The 20,757-nt window shown below is 35.0% G+C and overlaps 4 protein-coding genes across 4 annotated transcripts in view; 1 reads left to right on the top strand and 3 right to left on the bottom strand.

The window, feature by feature from the left end:
* LOC144447314 (double-stranded RNA-specific editase 1-like) overlaps window positions 1-749 on the bottom strand; it is a 121,229-nt gene extending 120,480 nt beyond the window's left edge. Inside the window, exon 1 of the mRNA XM_078137268.1 lies at window positions 666-749. Coding sequence (XP_077993394.1) covers window positions 666-741 — 76 coding nt within the window. The 5' untranslated portion in view covers window positions 742-749. The remainder of the gene's footprint in view (window positions 1-665) is intronic.
* A 2,436-nt stretch (window positions 750-3,185) lies between these two features.
* On the bottom strand, window positions 3,186-4,348 carry LOC144447804 (cytochrome c oxidase assembly protein COX14 homolog). The gene is made up of 2 exons (XM_078137891.1): window positions 4,269-4,348; window positions 3,186-3,978 (listed from the first exon to the last, which is right to left on the bottom strand). Exon 2 carries the CDS (start codon window positions 3,954-3,956, stop codon window positions 3,729-3,731), a length of 228 nt encoding a protein of 75 aa, XP_077994017.1. The 5' UTR covers window positions 3,957-3,978; window positions 4,269-4,348; the 3' UTR covers window positions 3,186-3,728.
* A 276-nt stretch (window positions 4,349-4,624) lies between these two features.
* Window positions 4,625-14,072, top strand: LOC144447633 (IQ calmodulin-binding motif-containing protein 1-like). The gene is made up of 12 exons (XM_078137712.1): window positions 4,625-4,843; window positions 5,626-5,788; window positions 6,781-7,007; window positions 7,567-7,666; window positions 8,121-8,291; window positions 9,145-9,253; window positions 9,567-9,676; window positions 10,519-10,661; window positions 10,976-11,124; window positions 11,596-11,727; window positions 12,287-12,443; window positions 13,419-14,072. The coding sequence occupies exons 1-12, from the start codon at window positions 4,741-4,743 to the stop codon at window positions 13,619-13,621; spliced, it is 1,767 nt and encodes a 588-aa protein (XP_077993838.1). The 5' UTR covers window positions 4,625-4,740; the 3' UTR covers window positions 13,622-14,072.
* A 1,971-nt stretch (window positions 14,073-16,043) lies between these two features.
* On the bottom strand, window positions 16,044-17,703 carry LOC144447724 (single-strand selective monofunctional uracil DNA glycosylase-like). Its single transcript, XM_078137802.1, has 2 exons — window positions 16,981-17,703; window positions 16,044-16,583 (listed from the first exon to the last, which is right to left on the bottom strand). Exons 1-2 carry the CDS (start codon window positions 17,701-17,703, stop codon window positions 16,044-16,046), a joined length of 1,263 nt encoding a protein of 420 aa, XP_077993928.1.
* Window positions 17,704-20,757: the final 3,054 nt, after the last annotated feature.

The following is a 20,757-nucleotide window of genomic DNA, read 5'->3' as shown; positions in this document are numbered from 1 at the left end:
TGTAAACACACTCAACAGTTTGTTGTTATCTTTTAATACTTAGAAGTTAGATGCACTGGTGTCAATGACGAAAATATATATTTTTTCACTACGTAAAATATCTGAACAACACTTGGAAGTTGAAACTAGTGTAATCTCTTGAAAACGACATATGTCCCTAAAAAGTTGGATTTGTTTAATTGAACCCTTGTGGTTTCCTGGGGTATCTTACTTAAATGTTACGTGAGGCTGCGAGTCAAAATAAACACACATGTACCGTAATCATTGTACAATAAATCACAGACGGTCAGAACAATGTACTGGTTAGCCCGTGGTCTAGACGAGTGATTTCGTCCATATACTCAACAGAACCCTGTCCGATGATTTTGACTAGGATCTGACGATCGATCTTCGTCTCAGTTCGCTATAAAATTCTATAACGGTTGTACAGTCTAATAAAATAGTGGCGTCAATAAAAGTTGCATGGTACGGTCGATTTTTCATTTCATTTGAAAAGCGCATGGCCGCACACATGACTAGATTGCGATTGAAAGCCTGCACAGCTCGGAACTGTCGGCAAAGCAGTGTTGAATAAGATCAATGCAAACATCGAACGGGAATATCCGTTCCAAACGGTCCGTTATAATCGATGGAATACCAGGCGTTGAAAGTTGTGAAAAACTTACCTGAAACATCTTCGACGAGAGGAGAGGAGGTGTTAGTGTCCATGATAGGTTTGACGTCTTCCTTAGCTTCCGCCATGATAGCTAGCTGTAATGAGTTTCCCAGCGGTCTGTGCGCGCAGTAACGCATGTGCTAGAGAGGTCAAAGTTCAAAAATATTTTTCCCGTACTTTGAACAGCGCCCTCACTCTCCTCACGATGTTCGTACATGTATGTATGTATTGTATGTATGTATGTATGTATGTATGTTGTCAATGAAAACATGCACCAACGCATATGGGTGCATTACTAACGACGGCGGTCACGCACCCGTATGGCATTGTGCATAACTGATATTTTTATGTCAGGTTTATTCAAACACAATAATAATTCCCTGAGAGGAATTACTAACGGTTACGCAACTCTCATGAAATAAGTAATGTAAAAGAAAATTGAAACTTACAGAAAATTAATATTAAACTGGCCGTATGGATGACAAATTGGTATCTATTTTGGATTTTGAATTTTATAAAATAACCTTATTATATTTTTCTATGGCACTAAATAAATTGCAAAAAAGTGTGTAAGTAGTTTGTTACTGTATGTACAATAACAAACATTTTACACATTTTTTAAATATTTTGTCTTCTTGTTGCTGTTGTTGTTCAGGTTGGGGTTTGGTTGTTTTGTTGTTGTTGTTGTTTTGTTTGTTTGGTGTTTTTTGGTGTGTGGTTTTTTGTTGTTGTTTTTTTTTTGTTGTTGTTGTTGTTGTTGTTGTTTTGTTTTTGTTTTTTTGGGGGGGGGGTCTTTGTCAGTGAACAAAATTTATCACAAGTTACTATAGCCAAAGATTTCCTCCTTGTCCACACTGTATTGTGCTGTACACTAGACTTGTAATAACCAAACAAAGGAATGGGTTATATAGCCATATAAAATTACAAGTTCTGTGAAGTGCAGTTGATAAGGTACTCAACTTCAAAGCCTAAGCCTATGTACATGGCTTCAGGTTTGATTCCCATTAGAATTAGACAACTGATGAGAAGGTCTTTTTTGTTGTGAGGGGCATTGATTATAAATATCCTGAAGAGATAAAGGGTTAATGTCATACATAATAACAAGATCCCAATGGCATAGTAGTTAAGAATCTGGATTGAAATCCTAAGGCTTCAGGTTCAATTCTCACAGCAGATAAGTCATGGTTAACTACACATGTAGTTAGTCTAGTTCCTGACAACCGTATTCCAATTTCACACTACGTTATCTTCACACATTACGTGCGAAGCGCAAATGGCACATGTCAGTAGTGATCCATCACAAATTGACAGGCTGTCATCATCACTCATTAATATTCATTGGTACAGCTGGACTGATATTATGCAAATATCCAACCAAACTCCACCTCCAGTCTGCTTAAACTAAAATCATGTGGGGACGTGACATCATCATGTTTATATGAAATATGGGGGGGGGGGAGCACAGAATTCTGTGCATGAGAAACAACATTGACTAGACATAATGTATTAAGATAACATAGTGTAAACGGTCGTCAGGAACTAGACTAACATATAGCATACTTTCTGAAGTTTGATGGGACATCACCACCACCACCACCACCACCACCACCACCACTGGTACAGTAGAGTAATATGAGGGGTCTGAACCATTGCTGTTAGAATCATAATCTAAATTAAGGTTTGATGTTAGGTTTTGTATTCAAACCGTAAATTGAATGAATGAATGAATGAATGAATGAATGAATGAATGAATGAATGAATGAATGAATGAATGAATGAAATTTATTACACCAGATAACAAAAATAAGCTACACTTTCAGAGAAACATATGATAGAAATATACAAAATGAATACAAAAGAAATACACAATTGTTATCTGATGTGGACCATGGAAATAGTTTAGATTACTATTTCAACAAGCAATGGCTCAGCCCCATTTAGATCTAACTCAACCAATCTTGAAATACATCCCTTTGTAATTGGCTTGGTGATTAACATTGATTATGGTAATGATGTTCATGTTTCACAGGTCCACTCCTCTCATTGATTCTAATCAAATAGTGATGCTCTAATGACATAAACTGACTCAGTGGGATAAATTATAAACCCACTAATAATTTGTGCCTACATTTTGGCCGAGGCTTCAATATAGTAATATGTTGAATTTTAGGCAAGAGTTGTAGGTAATTGCCAAAATCAACTTAGCCTACCTGTAGACATGCAGGACTAACACTACATTATTTCTGCTATCCTAACTGACCTTTGATTTTTTGGAATTTTTCCTCATCCAACAGATAGGCAAACAAAGAATCTAAGCCCACATGTGCACCATATAAATAAAAGACTGAAGATTCTACTATTAAACATAGATTGTACCTTGTGTAAGACATCAAAACATATGACATATGATATGTAAGCATGTAATTTTCTCTCATTTTTAAATTATCAAAACTTGAAACAAGACCATGAATAACAATTCAAACATTTATTACACTGATTATGTCCTCAATGTTGAGAAAATGTGTATTTTGAGAAATTATGTATTTCTATCATAAACGCTATAATTTGGCTGGTGTGTGGTAACATTAATTAAACAGTAATATTGAAATTATAAAGAGATGGCGCAAGGCACAGTATCTCCTTGCAAAGTTTTTGGGTAATTTCATACATGATCAAATCCACTGAAAGAGGCTTGATATAATGACAGACAGGGTATAGTTCCATCATTCCTTTCCAAGTTTCCAACAAACAGAGGCTACAAAATAAATATAATGTAATGCTGTGTAATGTGTTGAACTTCTTAGATGAATTAAGAGGCAAAGTTCACATTAAAACAAGCATTTTGTACATCATATCAATCACATTATTTGATCTAAACTATTGGATATAAAAATTGTCTTGTACAGTAGTTACAACTCAGTCTGTCACTGCCAATGTTTAGCTTACTCAATAGCAAAACAGTTCTTGGAGACCAAATCATTATTATGAGACCCTACAAAGTTTCACTTCACACTCCACAGTTTCTTGTAATTACAATGTGTGGACTCGGCAAACACAGTCTTCAGTCAGAGTTTCAACTAGATGATGATGCACTCTCTGTTTGTGGTGCCGCCAATGGTGGCTGCACAACTGCTTCTACTGTTGCACCACCAAGCAATCCTTCTTCTTTCAACATCTTCTTTCTCTGGAAGAACATGTAAACCCTCCTAGTGAGAAGTGCAGCTCCATAGCCAGTCAATCCAAGCATACAAATCGTAAAGGTTTTGTAACCAACATCAGCTATTTTCTTCCCAGAAACCATGGTTATCTTGTTTCTTGTAGAGCTGAGAGAAAACAAATTAAATTGAGAAAATACATATATTTTTGTCATAAGAGAAAATTGGTCGCTATACTACTTTTTTGGTCCACTATTTCGGTATCTCTAATTCCATGACAACTTTTTTTTATGTACATTTTTATATTTTCATCACGACAAGAGAGTCCAGTGCAGTGATGACTGATGATGCTCAAGAAACTGGGCTGAATACAGTCATCAATCAAGCTACACCCTGTTCCTCACATACAGAGATAAAACCCGACCTTCCCTTTTGCATGAAGAATCTAAAAATGTTACCTGAAACTAAAACTGATGTGCAAAGCGAATTTTCTCTATGTGGATAAGTTCGGCTGCATCGAATCTTGGTCACAAAACGTGGGTTTTACTAAACAGTAGCTACCAGATTCGAAAACATTTTCTGGTGATAATCTTTTATAATATTGCAAATTTTAAAGTTTAAAAAGTATATTTGTTATAAGTATATTAATTGGTTTATAATCATTGCTACAAACATGGTAATTATTGGTTTAATTACTAAAATCTATATTATTTCCTTATCTAATGTGTTGTCGAACACACAGTATACGAATAACACACCCATAAAACGCCCTCAACTTTGGTCGTCTGAAATTCCAAAACAAAACGAGTTGGGACAACGAACCGTGCAACCGTTTTTCGGATTACTTGTGATTTTGCTCGTTTTCTAAGATCGACTACCTTCCGCATACTTTTAATATATGTAGCGTGTGGTGATAAGTGGAAAATAGACATGGCGTCGGATGTTTTTGAGGACAAGCGGGTAATAGACCTTGCTGCACAGGTCGCTGAGACGACGGATAGAAACGTCCCCATGTTGCTTCTCGGCTTACAAAGTAATATTTTTATTTTATTCACCTTTATACTATTTTATAACCCCCATTTCTAGAAATATCATGGACACGGTAAAATGTCACTTACACATTGAAGAAAGTTCAGATTATTATACAACGTGTTTTATATTTACCAGTGATTTTTATGTCAAGATTGCAGTTACACACACGAATGAAATTTTGAATTTATATGAATGCTTGGAAATAGGCAAGATGGGTTTCAGTGGTTGTCATGACAACTATCAACTTCTAAATCCAAATTGCTAATTTTCAGTTTTCAATCTACGAAACTAGTAAGCTAACACTGGATTTCTAGTACGATTATTGATTTACACAGTATGGTTAATGGTGTCCGAGATGGAGAAAGCAAGAACATCACAGACTCTACAGAGTTTTGAGTATTATTGAAATATTGGCCTGCCTGCTGACTATCTGGACATACCTCTTCCTTATTTCACTGTCAAAATTAAATAATGAATGAGTGAAACTGTGTAACAAGGCTATGAGTACACATACTCTGAAAAATATTGAGGCACATATTTATTGCATCATATTAGTGTAACATACCTTGTACCTTGTAGTCTTCACTTCCAAAATTGGTCCACCAGGGACTATAACTGGAAGGTTCTGACATGTATGGTAGTTGGCAGTTAGATGGACCTTGTGAAGTTCTTGTTTCTTATGTAGGTTTTAACTTTAACATATTTCACTTTCATTAAATTTGAAAACGAAAGAAAATAGAAACATCCATAAATAATAATGAAGTAAATATTTTTATTTTTCAGATATAATCGATAGCGTAGTTCCAGGCTCACATAAAGCACTGAATATTAAACTTGACATTTGGAAATATGATTTACTACAGAGTGTATTGATTGCACTCAAACAGGATTTCTCTCAGATCTCAGGGAAATGGACTACGGCAGCGTCATTGGCAAAAATTTTATGGTATGTATAGAGTTCTTCCATTGTAGAGTAATATATGTTCCATCCAATGCAAATTGTTTTTATTATTAGAGCTGCAAGTAGTTTCTTGGGTAATTCCCCATCTTCCTAACTCTCTGCTACTGGGATTTCCATTGTATGCTGCTATGATTTCTTGGAAACAATAGATGATAAATTTGCATAACAATGTATACATTATGTATGCAAATGAATCACTAAGTCACAAGTGATGAAGTGCTTCATGCATCACACACTGAAATGACTAACTTGACCTTTAAAAAAACACTGTTAAAACTAAAGTTGCTACTCACTGACTTGTCCCAAACATTGCACTGTTATTATACTTATAACAATTAGCTTACAAAAATAGTTGTAAGTAATAATTTGTTTCCAATGAAATAATAAAACAAATCTTTTATTTATACAGGATATTTCTTTAAGTATATGAACACTTATCTCCCAAGATGTCCAGTGAGGGCATCCCTCATTGGTTTAGTGTTAATGCAGGAGGAAACCGGAGTACCCGGGAAAACCTGCATTGTTCAGTAGAGTCAAACTGAACGACACTCTTCTTACCTAGTGTGGTAAATTTAATCAAACCCTGAATGGGTTCAAACCCCGGCCGCAGTGGTAAGAGGCAAATGGTTTAACCACTTGGCCACTGACAACCCTGAATGGGTTTGAACCCTGACCGCAGTGGTAAGAGGCAAGTGGTTTAACCACTCTGCCACCGACAACCCTGAATGGGTTTGAACCCCAACCACAGTGATAAGAGGCAAGTGAGTGGTTTAACCACTCGGCCACTGACAACCCTGAATGGGTTTGAACCCCGGCCGCAGTGTTAAGAGGCAAGTGGTTTAATCACTCGGCCACCAACCCTTGTACACGTCGTGCATTGTAAACTCCCATTCCTTTTATTAAAGCTGGTACATCCATAATGGATATCATCCACTCTTTTGATTGATAGTTGTTTATCCCAATTTTTTTTTTCGCAGCCAAGCATCCGTTGGTATAGATCCACAGGAATCACATGAGTACTATGGTTTGTTTCTACCAGAGGTGATAGAAAGATTACTTATCCTGTGTAGAAATATACAACATAGATATATCAAAATACCTGAACGTACTCTGTCACTTAAAGATGAACTCATCAAGAACTTCAGAGATATAATGGATGAAATTAAGTACTTGGTTGGTGGACATCCATTCCTGGCTACTAATGGTAAGATAAGTTTTGGTGACTTCATGTTCATGTGACTTTGTGATCCATCTGTCTTGTGTATAGTGTGACGACACAATCAATTGTTGTATCATTTATATCATTTAGTGTTGGACAGTCCCGTGCTCATTTGAATGGTAAGCTCATATCTAGGACAGTATTAAAAGTGACTACAATAATAGATTGCACCATCGATAATAAAAATAAAAGTTTTTATTGTACATACAGATGAGCTGTTCTTTTTCTACTCTGCCAATACAAGAAGTTATGAATAATGAAAATCTTACTGGAGGAAGTATTGAATTTTTCATGAAATGTTGGCGAGATCATTTTCAATGTATTCCTATGGTCATTGTATCAAAAAGCAATATTTTACAGTAAAAACCTTCACTATGGCTCTTAATTTTTAATTCACATTATCAACATTAACATTATTACACCATCCTGATACATCATACAGATTTCAACGTAGATGTTTGTTTTATCAAATCAGTGTTTTTCTTATTTCTATGTTCACATATAACATGAAATACAATGTCTACTTGTCATGTTCTATTTCTAGTTCTGCGGTCCAACTACTTATTACAAATGATGATAACAGAGGATGTTGAGACATCGATTTCTTTGATGAATCTTGTCCAATCAATGGTTAGAGCTAATATGTAAGTTTACAAGAAATTCAATACCTTTCATCTCCTCATATCTATTTTTATCTGGCCAAAGGAAAAATAAGAGTGACTTTGCAAGGTGCACATCACATTCAGATATTGATGAGTAATGAAACAGAAATATATCAGAGACAAGAGAATGTTACAACCTGTGAAAAAATACCGATGCATTTGCTTGCTCGTGGTAAGTGTGCAAAGACATGCAAAGTATCAAAGCATAAACACCACATATGCCAGGACCCCATAAGTCTGTTGATAGAATACCACATGTTATAACAATCGAGTATGACTGTTAGTGTTACATTATAACTTCCATAGATATAAACAAACTGATAACAACACCACCTGAACCTACAACATTGTTGTTGAACCTAATGTTATTACACTTTCTAAATCTAGTATGTCTTTCTCGTTACATAATTTTTTTTTATCACAATCTATTCAACAGGCAAGTCCTACAGACCCTGGATGAGAAAGTGATGTTTAGTATAATAGATGAATTGGTCTATAAGTTATCAGCATTTACAGATGCAGATGTTGGTGCTGCAGCAACCAGGGCATTATTGGCTGTCGCTGATGTACATAAAATGATGATACAGATGTTGTACAGTCGATACAAGTAGGTAGTCATAGCAACCAGCTGTTGTTGATGTAAATAAAATGATTGCAAGCAGGTAGTACCATGTCTTTAGAAATGATTATTCCTATCATTTCATGACATACCTGCACAGGCTGTGACAAATAAATCTGTAGATGGCAGGCCAGTCAAATATATATATACAGACATTGTTTACTTGCATTCATTATTGACGTGAGGTTTCTCACTCAGTTGGAGCAGTATAAAATTGATATTCTGAAATTGAAAGATTATTATGCTTGTTTGATTAAATTCATTCTATATAGATGTTCATTATACAGTACTGTGTGTTTCATTCCATATAGACCTTCATTATACATACTGTGTGTTTCATTCCATATAGAACTTCATTATACAGTACTGTGTGTTTCATTCCATATAGACCTTCATTATACATACTGTGTGTTTCATTCCATATAGAACTTCATTATACATACTGTGTGTTTCATTCCATATAGACCTTCATTATACATACTGTGTGTTTCATTCCATATAGAACTTCATTATACATACTGTGTGTTTCATTCCATATAGAACTTCATTATACAGTACTGTGTGTTTCATTCCATATAGACCTTCATTATACATACTGTGTGTTTCATTCCATATAGAACTTCATTATACATACTGTGTGTTTCATTCCATATAGACCTTCATTATACATACTGTGTGTTTCATTCCATATAGAACTTCATTATACATACTGTGTGTTTCATTCCATATAGAACTTCATTATACATACTGTGTGTTTCATTGCATATAGAACTTCATTATACATACTGTGTGTTTCATTCCATATAGACCTTCATTATACATACTGTGTGTTTCATTGCAGGGGTTTGCGTCCATTACTAAGTAAATGGACTGGTAAAGGTTTTGGACGAGATTTAAAGAAACTGTTAATGTTGTTAGATGCAGGGTCAGCTCATCAAGCTGAAATGCAGGTAAGAACTTTATTACTAACTTGTTTTCATTGACTACGCTGATAATTTGTTGCCTTAAAAGACATGATATATTGATACAGTTTATGTTGCTGTCAACAAGTTATACACTTGATTGAAATCAACTACTGAAGGACACTATGTATATTCATCATCAGAACTCTGGGATTCACACACAAGTTCTCTTCTTCCACTTTTTAATAAGAAACACCTCCAGAAAAATTGGATCATTCTGTCAGATCAGGGAAGGACAAGTGATTTATTTTACAGTTTTGATATTATCTATTCCTAATGTTTGTTTGAATATACTTGACAGAGAATGCACAGGGCTGCAACTACAATACAGGCAGTCTGGAAAAGTTTCCGAACCAGAAAACAACTAAAGAAGGCTGATAAAGCCATGAAAACATTCCAGAGAAGTTTTAGGTTTGTACAATCTACAAATAATCAGTCAGTTTTGTCAGTTCGAAACCTTAGTCTAAATTTAATATATTGTACTATGTGAAAATGGCTTGGTGACTTTCCCTATTCTGTCACAGGAGGGTGCTCAACACATGCTTGAAGTTCCTCATAGCTCCATCCCTACATTTCAGTCATTAGTATTGACAATTAAAATATACATAAACTTGATATAGTTTTACAATCAAAACAATGAATTCAGAATTCACAATTTAAATACTACCAAATAAATTGTTCATAATCTTTAACACATTATATATTTCATATGTCTCTTGTGAAGATAATGTTAGACTTATCTTAAAGGCCAGGGATTCAATTCCAGGTTCTCACATTATCTTATCATAAGAGCTATAAGGGCTCAATTCTTTTATTCTTGGCCAACTTTTTCTATAGCTCTGTTAGACAACTGTTTTTCACACCTGAATTTTAATCCTAATCCTAACCTGGGCCTTTAAATCCTATGGTGTTGGATTACTACTGTTGTATAAATGGAGACATAGGGATTAAACAGATGGGATCACTCTTTTCTTCAGGATCCAACTTTTTCTATTCCTGCCAAACAACTGTTTGTCACACCTATGTTTCAATGTGAAATTGAACCGAGCCTCTAATTGGATTGTATTATACTTTGTTTTGTTAGAATTACTTCCTTACAGATGGTTTTCGATTCATGGTTTTTACTCATTGACTTTTATTTTTTTTCTCCAACCACTTCTTCTCTACTTCCTTTCATATGGTTTTCACTGTGATTCATTCATTTGTTTCATGGCTATAGTGTCATTGACTGACTTGTTTCTCCACTATCACAGAGGACGTCAGGTAAATAGACAACGTAAACTAGAATTAGAGAGAGAAGAGAGAGAATTACGCCATCAGCTGTTAGTGGCACATAGAAGAACAATCCGCCATACCAGAGAAAAACAACTAAACATGATAGCAGCTATGCACCCAAGTAAGTCATGTACAGGTCTCAGTATAACACGATAGTTAGCTATGCATCCAAGTAAGTGAGAGCATACAATCCATTGCTGCCTCTATAAATGCATGAGATTAAAGCTTTCACATTGTAATCTCTATCCTACCAGGTACCCAATTATGCAGATGAGCTGACATTAGATGCGTATATGCAAGGCTGGATTAATTCAAAATTAAACATTTACATAAATTTACATAAAAAGGTGTACCTCAGTAAAATAAGCTTCTGATTCTGAAGTTGTTGTTTTTTGTCAACATGTAAGTAGCAATTCAATTTGACTGTAATTTTAGGTAAGGTGAATAAGTATTTGGAGATCTCCCAAATCACGGCAGCTATCAAGATCCAGGCTAGATGGAAAGGTGTCCTTGCCAGAAAGAAATATGGACTGAGAAGAGCAACAGCTGTACAAGTCAGAGCAGCTATTGCAATACAGAGAGCTGTAAGTATGCAGTATTATAACTTATACTCTAATTTTGACAGGTTACATTTGATGTGTTATACCATGCACAAGCCAAAAATATGGAATATATACTCTGGTCATTCTGCGTCACGACAGCATGCGTCTATGTCACAACAATGCATGCCTACATCACTGGTTCTGCTGTGTTCGAAATATGAGTCAAGACATTCAAAATTGTTATTGCTTTCCCTGATTTTTCTTTGATATTACTTGCGCTGGCATAATTATGTTAGTCTCAAATGATTTTCTTTATTCAGCCAGAAAATACTTGTGCCCTAAGGGTTGTAAGCTCATAGTGACAAAGGCCTCTTAGGTTACGCATATTTTCACAAGTTTTGACCTCTTCAAATTCCATCATGAGATTTGTATGAACACCTCTTATTTGAGTATAACAATAACTATGTTGATCTCACTAAACAACACAAAACTGTTTATGTTTGTTTATTTCAGACCCGTAAATTTCTTGCCAAATTAGACGCACAGAGAAATGAAGTGATAGCATGGAGAGCGCCCCCAGGGCTGACAGATGAGAGAAGAGTAGAAATACAGGAAATGATCAACAAACGCAGAGAAGAACAACCAGTAAGAATATAACATCAAATCTTAGCATAACAGTAGTACAATTCGCATACACACACCTTGGGCTTCCACATTATGTAGAACCGAGCAAGTGACCTTGAACGGTAAAATACAACTTTGTTTATACTGAACAGAAAATTTTCATTATTTGACCAAAAAAAATTTCCTCCTAGTGAATTTTGGCATCATTCAAATAAACCAAATTCAACGTGTTGATCCGAACTTTGGATTGGTATAAAAGTTTACATAGTGATCATGAAACTACTCATTGTGTGTGTCTACAGACAAACAGTACTCCATCTGGGCATGAGTATTTGATGGCTACTTAACTTGTAGATTTCAAATACTCTAAGCAAGATTGATAGAGTGAATGCTAAAATGACAGCAAATGATAAAGCAAGCTGGTCAGCGACACCTGTTAATCACTGAGTTGTCACTCATAGCTATGTTAATTTAGGTGTCGCATGCATTATAGTAACACATATGTAGATAACATTCATAGCAGTTTAGATAATTGTGTATCATCAGTATATATGAATTGTGTTTCATCTTCATCCTGTAGACGGAGTGTAAGAACATGGAAGAAGTGAAGGAACTGCACGAAAAAGCTCAGTCTATGTTAACCAGACATTTAATGTTAAGTGGTATTACCAGAACATCAGAACAGAGAAGAGATGCACTCCTAGCACAACTGAAATCAGATGCTGATATTATCATTAGTAAGTAGAGAAGAAAAGCACTCCTAGCACTGCTTAAATCAGATGCTAATATTATTTGCAAGTTTATGTTGTTTTACATGATAGATAACAACACTTTTACTACTGAACACAGCATGATTGTTATTCTGGGAAGTTTCACAACTGGATTGACGTAAACAAAACTCTCGTCAATAACAATCCTTCTGTGTTCAGGAATAAAAGTGCTCTTGTCTAGTGAGTACAACAACAACCTACAGTTGCCAAATGATCATGATCATTAAATGTATATGTTATGTACAGTCTTCTGGTGAACTCTCCCTGTTTTAACTATAAATGTATATGTTATGTACAGTCTTCTGGCAAACTCTCCCTGTTTTAACTGTAAATGTATATTTTATGTAGTCTTCTGGCAAACTCTCCCTGTTTTAACTGTAAATGTATATTTTATGTACAGTCTTCTGGCAAATTCTCCCTGTTTTAACTGTAAATGTATATATTATGTACAGTCTTCTGGCAAATTCTCCCTGTTTTAACTGTCGATGTAATATATGTTATGTACAGTCTTCTGGCAAACTCTCCCTGTTTTAACTGTAAATGTATATGTTATGTAGTCTTCTGGCAAATTCTCCCTGTTTTAACTGTAAATGTATATTTTATGTACAGTCTTCTGGCAAATTCTCCCTGTTTTAACTGTAAATGTATATATTATGTACAGTCTTCTGGCAAACTCTCCCTGTTTTAACTGTCGATGTAATGTTATGTACAGTCTTCTGGCAAACTCTCCCTGTTTTAACTGTCGGTGTAATATATGTTATGTACAGTCTTTCTGGCAAACTCTCCCTGTTTTAGCTGTAGAATAAAACACCAATATCTTGTCACCAAATTCATTATACTGCCTCATGTCATGAAAGAATGACAATCAAACTAAGAGGTAAGAAACATGCATTCTACTTCCAATATAATTTATCATCTTCACATGTATCTTTTCTGTACCAGATTCACCCAAAGTGAAGGACGCATCAGAAAGAGACCTGTACACGTACATGAGTAGATCGTTACCAATAGCAACCAAGGCTAGAAAGAATCACATTGAAGCCGTGAAAAGACTACAACAACCATGGTGGAAGAAATTAGATGAACATGATCTACCTGATAATGAAATCTTCCAAGAAGAAGAGTATAATTTCAAAGTCTTTTAGATGTAACTGATCTCAGTTCCATACATATGCAAAGTTGTCTAGAGCCCAAAATGGCCGACTTTAGGTTTAGATTCTGTTTCCGTCGTGTTTATGCTGTATATCACCAACAATGCAAATAAAAAAACTAAATTTGTTATCTGTAATTCAAAAACAGTTTGTATGCACACAAGAAGTCACATAGTTCATGGGGAAAGAAAAATAGGGTGAAAATAAAACCTACATGATGATGTAGTAGTAGTGTATGGCAGTTTGAATTTCCCACATTTGCATAGATTACCCACAATGCCCTTTACATACCCCCTTTGCATTTCTATGTTAGCTTTCAAACAATACTAATACAGTATCAAGTTACTTTATGTTAGCTGTAAATTGGATTATCAAGTTAATTTGCTAGCAATAAATTAATGAACTTTAGAAAATGTAGCTTTTGTCAAATGTGTACTTAATAATAGAAACAAAGAAATTATAATAATCTAAATGATGTTAAATATCAACAAATATGACTGTAAATTGTTAATATTTATTTGTACTTATTCATCAAATCAATTAATTAATTTAATTAATTAGGTTTAATTAATTCTCAGATTGGTTTATTGTTCATGGGATGATGTAAATTACATATTTACTTTTGGAATTTGTAAACAATGATTTAGATATTTCAAGATTAATTCCCACATCAAATCTTAATTTATATTATGAATATTAGTTATGATTTATTTTGCAATGACTTTTCTTCTACTTGAAGAGATATATTCCTACCTACATGTCGTAAGTTTGTGTCGATGAATCTAAAAGACTTGAGAAAATCAATTGCCTAGCAAACAAAAAATAACCCTTGAGTTGAGACCAATCAAAGATCACCTTGTATTCCAGGCTTCAACCAATCAAAAACCACCTTATATTTAACAGCCTTGGACCATCTTTCATACCCGGTATAGACCAATCAAAGACCACCTTATATGCTAGGCTTAAACCAATCAAAGACCATCTTATATACCAGGGTTGGGTACTTCACAAATATTTTGATAATTGTATGGATAATTTCTATTTATAAATTTTGGTAATTCCTTGTCAATTTTGTACATGACAAAAAATAGTCCACAGATTTTGACAGGGTGCAGTAATTCACATAGAATTTTAATTAGGGAACAATAATATATCAGTACTCTGTGTTATGTTCAATTAAATACTAGATACCTCATCTCTCTCCTATGTATGTATATTTCTATTTTGTATTTTTTGATATTAAAAGTTTGAATCAAAAGACAAGTCAATCAGTATGTTTCTTTGGTCTTTTAATGGACGTTACTAGTAGTACCATGGTCGTATTTTTTGGAACACTCCATGTGCAAATGATGCATGCATGTTGCCAGTGTTGTCTTGGATTAGGCTGGTAATAAATACAGCAATTCCACAAGTATTGAGTGTAAACATGAAATTTATTACAGCCACGGTCAATATAGAGTGTAAAAATGAAACTCATTACACCAAGAGACAAATTGTCTGTGTAACATAAAACACTGGATTTCTAGTAAAATGACGCATAAAAAATTAATAAAAATATCAGTTTTCATCAAACTGAAAGCATCATTTATATGTTATCAATTGCTGAGTTCATGTAAAATAAAATATTTCAATAAATGCTTTTATTGAGGATAAATGAGTATTTTACTCGTCAGGAAGGATATGTGAAAATTAAAAAAAAATCTAAATGTCAGGATAACGGAATAGTGTAGTAGCATTAGTCCTTCACAATCACATCTACAGGTACCGTATGTTAATGTAGCAGAAAACACTAAAAGCAAAATGTTCACAAAACATACCTAATACCTACACTGTTCTGAAGTTATGGGGTTCTATGTTTATCTAGAACAGTACATTTTTTAGATACTGTGCAATCTGTACCCCATGTAAGATTTGGATAAAACCATAAATAATGTCCGAGAACTTTATTCCTGATCATGTACTATTTGATTACTCTCTTAGTCAGTAACTCAAGCAATCTGATCTGATACGACTACTTGTAGTAATATGATATCAAATCAAACAAGGCAATTTCCTCATAATAACAAACTTTTGAGGTCTTGACTGTATGTGGCCAATCGATATTAAAGGAAAACGTCTTTTACCGGGTATACCATCATGATATGTTATCATGGTACTTTATACCTGTCACTATCCTTACCCTGTATTGTTTAGAGTAGTTTTGGCTTGCTCTGTGTGTGTGTGTGTGTGTGTGTGTGTGTGTGTGTGTGTGTGTGTGTGTGTGTGTGTGTGTGTGTGTGTGTGAAAATACTGACTTGAGAATTGGAAATAAGATTGTGCTCAAGTTCACAGCTCATACCTGAACTAAATCATGTGCGTCACCCTCACTGTCTGTATCACGGTATGATTATCTCTCCATTAGAGTAAGATTTTAGTTTTATTTCTCATTTGTAGTGAGATATGACAGAACCCCAATTTCAGTCAATTGTTGCATGGCAAATGTGTCCCAACCTTTGTTAGCTTTAGCATTAATAGGGCTAGGATGCATCAGAAATTCTGTCCTAATACCTTCAATTCCCTGATTTCTTAATGCACGTGAGGCTCTATCTTGGGCAAACCGACCAACACCTATAATAACTTTCACCTGCAGTGACTGTATAACTTCACATAATGATGTGTCACAGATTGATATCAATGGCATACGTTGTGTCATTGGGATGGTTGGCGGGGTAACATTCTTTCCTGTCTGTGCCATGAACACTAGAGGGCAGTAGTTATGCACATAGCAGTATTTGAAGAACACCTCTGGTGTCTTGCACAGATTTCTGAAAAATCCCCAAAAGCGTTTTCCACTGACTTCACTATGAGTACACTCAAACCCTAATATAGGTCTCTTGGGGTTCTCATGGAGGGGTTTCCCAACCTGTCCCTGGATGCCAAGCCAGTCCCTTGTCAATGACATCTCACCAAATGGCACCTGTAGAAAGTATAAATGCACACAGGTTATTTTCAAATAATGATTTACTTATCTCCTATATCATTATCATATATGAAGTTTCTTGTGTATAACAAAATTAACATGATTTTCCTGAAAATCATTTTTTGGGTTGTAGTCTTCAGTGTCAGCATGTTTACAACATTGGTGTCTTTGAACAATTAAACTTGATGAAATTTAATTTTTTGAAAAGGAATCCTTCATACAAAGCTGGCAAAAAAATCTCTTCAATTTTGACAACTGTTTCTACAGTCTTGTTAGAAGTAAATTATCATGATGATCCACCCATGTATTATTCTTGGACCAATTTTCAAAATTAGAAATGATTCCTAAACCCCATTCTCACTGACACACCTTTGATGTCCTTATTTATACATACCCCATTCTGTGCCATTCCATATGGTCCAGGATTCATACCAAGGAATAAAATAGGTTTAGATGAGTTGCAGTACTTCCTAACAAACTGACTGTGTGTCCCCCTGGCATAGATCAGTGGATTATACACATGGGTGACAGGGTGATGAAAGAACAGGTTCTGTAATGATTCACACAAATCATCTTCAATCTTTAACAATCTTTCAGCATATGAGATATCACATATTGGAGTTGGTAGGGATAGTGTTGGAGAAGTGACATCATCTCCCTTTCCTGGTGTGTCATCATTTTGGGTATCTTGTGAAACTACAGTAACATCTTCTGCTTTCATTCTACATGTTGAGACATCAAGAGGCGCTACCTCTTTCTGTGTTTGATTGGTTGGTTGAATCGGTTCTTGAACCTTAGTGGTTGAATGTTGCAGTGTTTCAAAATGATTGGCTACAGATGTAAGCTTTTGATTTTGATTGGTTACTGACGTGTAACCACCTGTTTCCTTTGCATAGTGATGACTCAATACTCCACAAACTGTTGTAAGATTTGAAGCACTATGACAAGAAGTTGTGTTCAAATTACAATCATTGGCACATGACTCAGGAGTGATAGCTTTATAGTTTGTGTCATGGTCTGTCACATCTTGTCTTTTCTCTACATCTGTGACTCTCATTGATTGGCTCATAACGCCATCATCATCAATCTTTTGTTTCTTGATTGGTTGACCTTCCATGTTCAATGATGTTGTAAGTCACCAAATAAGGTACAATGCACTTGACCAAAGATGTTTAATGGATGACTCCCATCTATAGATTTACAAAAGGAAAACTGTGCATCAATTAGTAACCAATAATGAAAATGAAAACTTGTGGCTCCCTTTAATGAAGTTGCGGTTAAACAGCCCAGGACTTTAGCTGTCAGGAGGTCATGGGTTCAAATCCCACTGGAGATGGGAAATTTCTGTGACTTTAACCCCAAATAAGAGGGTAACACGATGGGTAAGCATATAATCATGCACTCACAAGATGAGAGTGAATTTGTGAATATGCCAGCAAAGAATCACAGTTGGGGACGATCACACACAAAGCCTGCTGGTGCTATGCATTGTCAGACCCATGACTCCAAGAAAGACTTAGCTGTTGACTGACTGGGAAACCCCAAAAGTATAAATGTTAGTTCCAGAGTGAAGTGAAAGCAAACAAGCATTATTATAGTCACAAAGTTTGCTGTTGTTTATTCATGTATTACCTACTCATTTATCGGTTTATTTACTTGTTTGTATTTGTAAACAAAACTAACTGAGCCTGAGTTCCCTGTGGTCCACATGTATTCTACTGAAGACGTACAACACGATTTGTTATCATTTAAAAGATGTTTTCACAATCAATAACGCTAAATAACACTACACTATGATAATAGCCCATTGTAGTGCACCCCTGAAAATAACTGACAAGAAATCTGTGAAAATTTGGGAAATTTTTTTATGCTGTGAGGAGAAATTTCATATGTTTACACCGTCTGCAAGCAGGACTAACACTAGAAAAGTCACGAACAGTGCAGTGTGCATGTTTACAACAAATGGTGTTCCGTACACAAGTACGTCGTTCAGTTAGTTCCTGGACGAAACTCTTGAGACACCAATAGTTAGTCTCCACTTCACTTTAGTTATTATATCTATACCATTGAAATTCACTCAGAAAATTCTGACATCACATCTTGCATGACCTACCTTTACGACAGCTGCCTGGATGCAACACCGTCTGATATTATATGGCTGAATTATACCCACAGCAGCTGTATGGGGGCGCTCTCCAGTGGAATACGATGTTCAATCATGATTTTCAATACACATAATATAGTCATGATAGTCCGATACACAGCTGTTGCACGTACGCACACACACACACCAGACACACACACACACACACACACACAGAGTGAAATATTCGGTAAATGAGAAAACGCATAATATTATAATAATCCATCAAAACTACAAAGTACCTAAAGATGACTGAAGCTGCTATATAACCTTAGTGTTGGTTATTATATCATCTTGTTTATTACAATGTCCTATCACAGGGAACTCAAACTCAGTTCATTTTGTTTACGAAAAAAAATACAATAAATAAATCCTGACAAACATCAACAATAGAGTAGTCACAAATCAGTATCAACAATAATGAATGTTTCGCACTATCAAGAATGTTGATTTGTCAGTATTTTTTTATTTATGTATTTATTTATTTATGTATGTATGTTTGTTTGTTTGTTTGTTTTTCCTTGTTTAACTAACCAAGCCTGAGTTCCCTGTGGTTCTGTGTGGACATATCCGTGATAAATGTTAAATACAAAGAAGAAGACAGTACAGCAAGCCAAATCCAGCCCTACTGGCTGATAGGATTAGATTAGAATACTTTATTAAACAAAATGACTGTACAACTGAGCTTGTGTTGTAAAACATTTAAAAAAACGAAGACAAAACGTATATACAGTTATAATACAATACAATACAGTAAAAATCTTGATAAAGTAGACCAAACATAACAGGTTTCATTAAAATCACAAATTGTAAAATGCTTAGGTAAAATTCTGAACATGCACTGCTCTTGGACACAGTACATACAAACTTAAAATAAGTAAATGTTAGTAAGACAAGTAAAGTGTAAAGCTGAAAATATGTATCTACCAGTAGTCCCTGATACAAAAAAAAGACAAACACCAAGTTCAAATGGAATAAATTGTGTATCTGTGGATATACTTAGACTGTAACAGGTGAGATCAATAGTTCAAGGTAGGATTTAAAACTGACTTATTTTAGTTTGGAAGTGGGGTGAACCATTTTAGTTTTCATCTGACAAAAAACGGTTTCACTTTTAATGGAGTCTGTTTTTTACCCCTTAATAGAAATATTTCTAAAAAAATGTTGGCAAATTGAGAAATGGGAGAATTTTTGCTATCATAGTAAATGAATGGCACTAAAAACAGTCCATACAAGAGTATATTTCTCACTACATTATAATACTGGCTTTGTATTTATAGTACTACAAACTACTATACATACATACATACATACATACTGATTTGAAATTTGTGTTTTTTATTCTACATTGACCTATTGATCTTAGGAGTCACCCCTATTACTGGGCTCCAAATTAACTTTTTCTTTGGTAGTCCTAGTGGGCTACCGATTTCAGAAATTGGTAGCCCAAGGATTGTGAGCTGTAGTAGCATATTCCTGAACTGAAAACAGATTTCCTCTATTGGAAATATGTGTATTATTTAAAATACTTCCATGTCCATAAATCTTCTATCTTCATCACATAATCAGTGGTAGCCTGAGTGGGCTACCAGCTGCAAATTATGGTAGCGCCATGACAATTGATAGTCTGTGGGCATGGGACTACTGTTTAATTTCCAGCCCTGTATTAAGATATGTCATGTTGTTTTATAATTATTTTAAGGTAAATGAGAAGGGTTGATATGTAAATGTAATTCCTGATAAAATAATATGTGAGAATGATGGAAGGTTTATAGGCCTCCATGTTCTTAATTTTTACTCAGAAATTCAAAAATATCTGGAAATTGAATCGTCCAAAAAATGTTGACTGGTTAGTAGAAAGTTTTCTTCAGAACAAAATAATTCTGGTAGGATACATAGATAGACTGTAAGAAATGTTGTGTTGCTTGCCCTCAACGGCCTGCCCTATGCTATGACAATGTGTGAGGCCGCTCCATCACAGCATACCTTACAGACTAGATATGCATAGTTATTTTTGTAAGTGGTATA

This window comes from Glandiceps talaboti, chromosome 16 (assembly GCF_964340395.1).
Source record: "Glandiceps talaboti chromosome 16, keGlaTala1.1, whole genome shotgun sequence".
NCBI lineage: Eukaryota > Metazoa > Hemichordata > Enteropneusta > Spengelidae > Glandiceps > Glandiceps talaboti.
This window is presented reverse-complemented; position numbering and strand designations above follow the sequence as displayed.

Excerpts from the sequence above, each read along its gene's own strand:
- LOC144447633 (XM_078137712.1), top strand. The coding sequence starts at position 4,741 with ATGGCGTCGGATGTTTTTGAGGACAAGCGGGTAATAGACCTTGCTGCA. Across the intron at positions 11,728-12,286 it reads AACGCAGAGAAGAACAACCA|ACGGAGTGTAAGAACATGGA; the intron begins GTAAGAATATAA and ends TTCATCCTGTAG. Across the intron at positions 12,444-13,418 it reads AGATGCTGATATTATCATTA|ATTCACCCAAAGTGAAGGAC; the intron begins GTAAGTAGAGAA and ends TTTCTGTACCAG.
- LOC144447724 (XM_078137802.1), bottom strand. The coding sequence starts at position 17,703 with ATGGAAGGTCAACCAATCAAGAAACAAAAGATTGATGATGATGGCGTT. Across the intron at positions 16,584-16,980 it reads ATGGAATGGCACAGAATGGG|GTGCCATTTGGTGAGATGTC; the intron begins GTATGTATAAAT and ends TACTTTCTACAG.
- LOC144447804 (XM_078137891.1), bottom strand. The coding sequence starts at position 3,956 with ATGGTTTCTGGGAAGAAAATAGCTGATGTTGGTTACAAAACCTTTACG.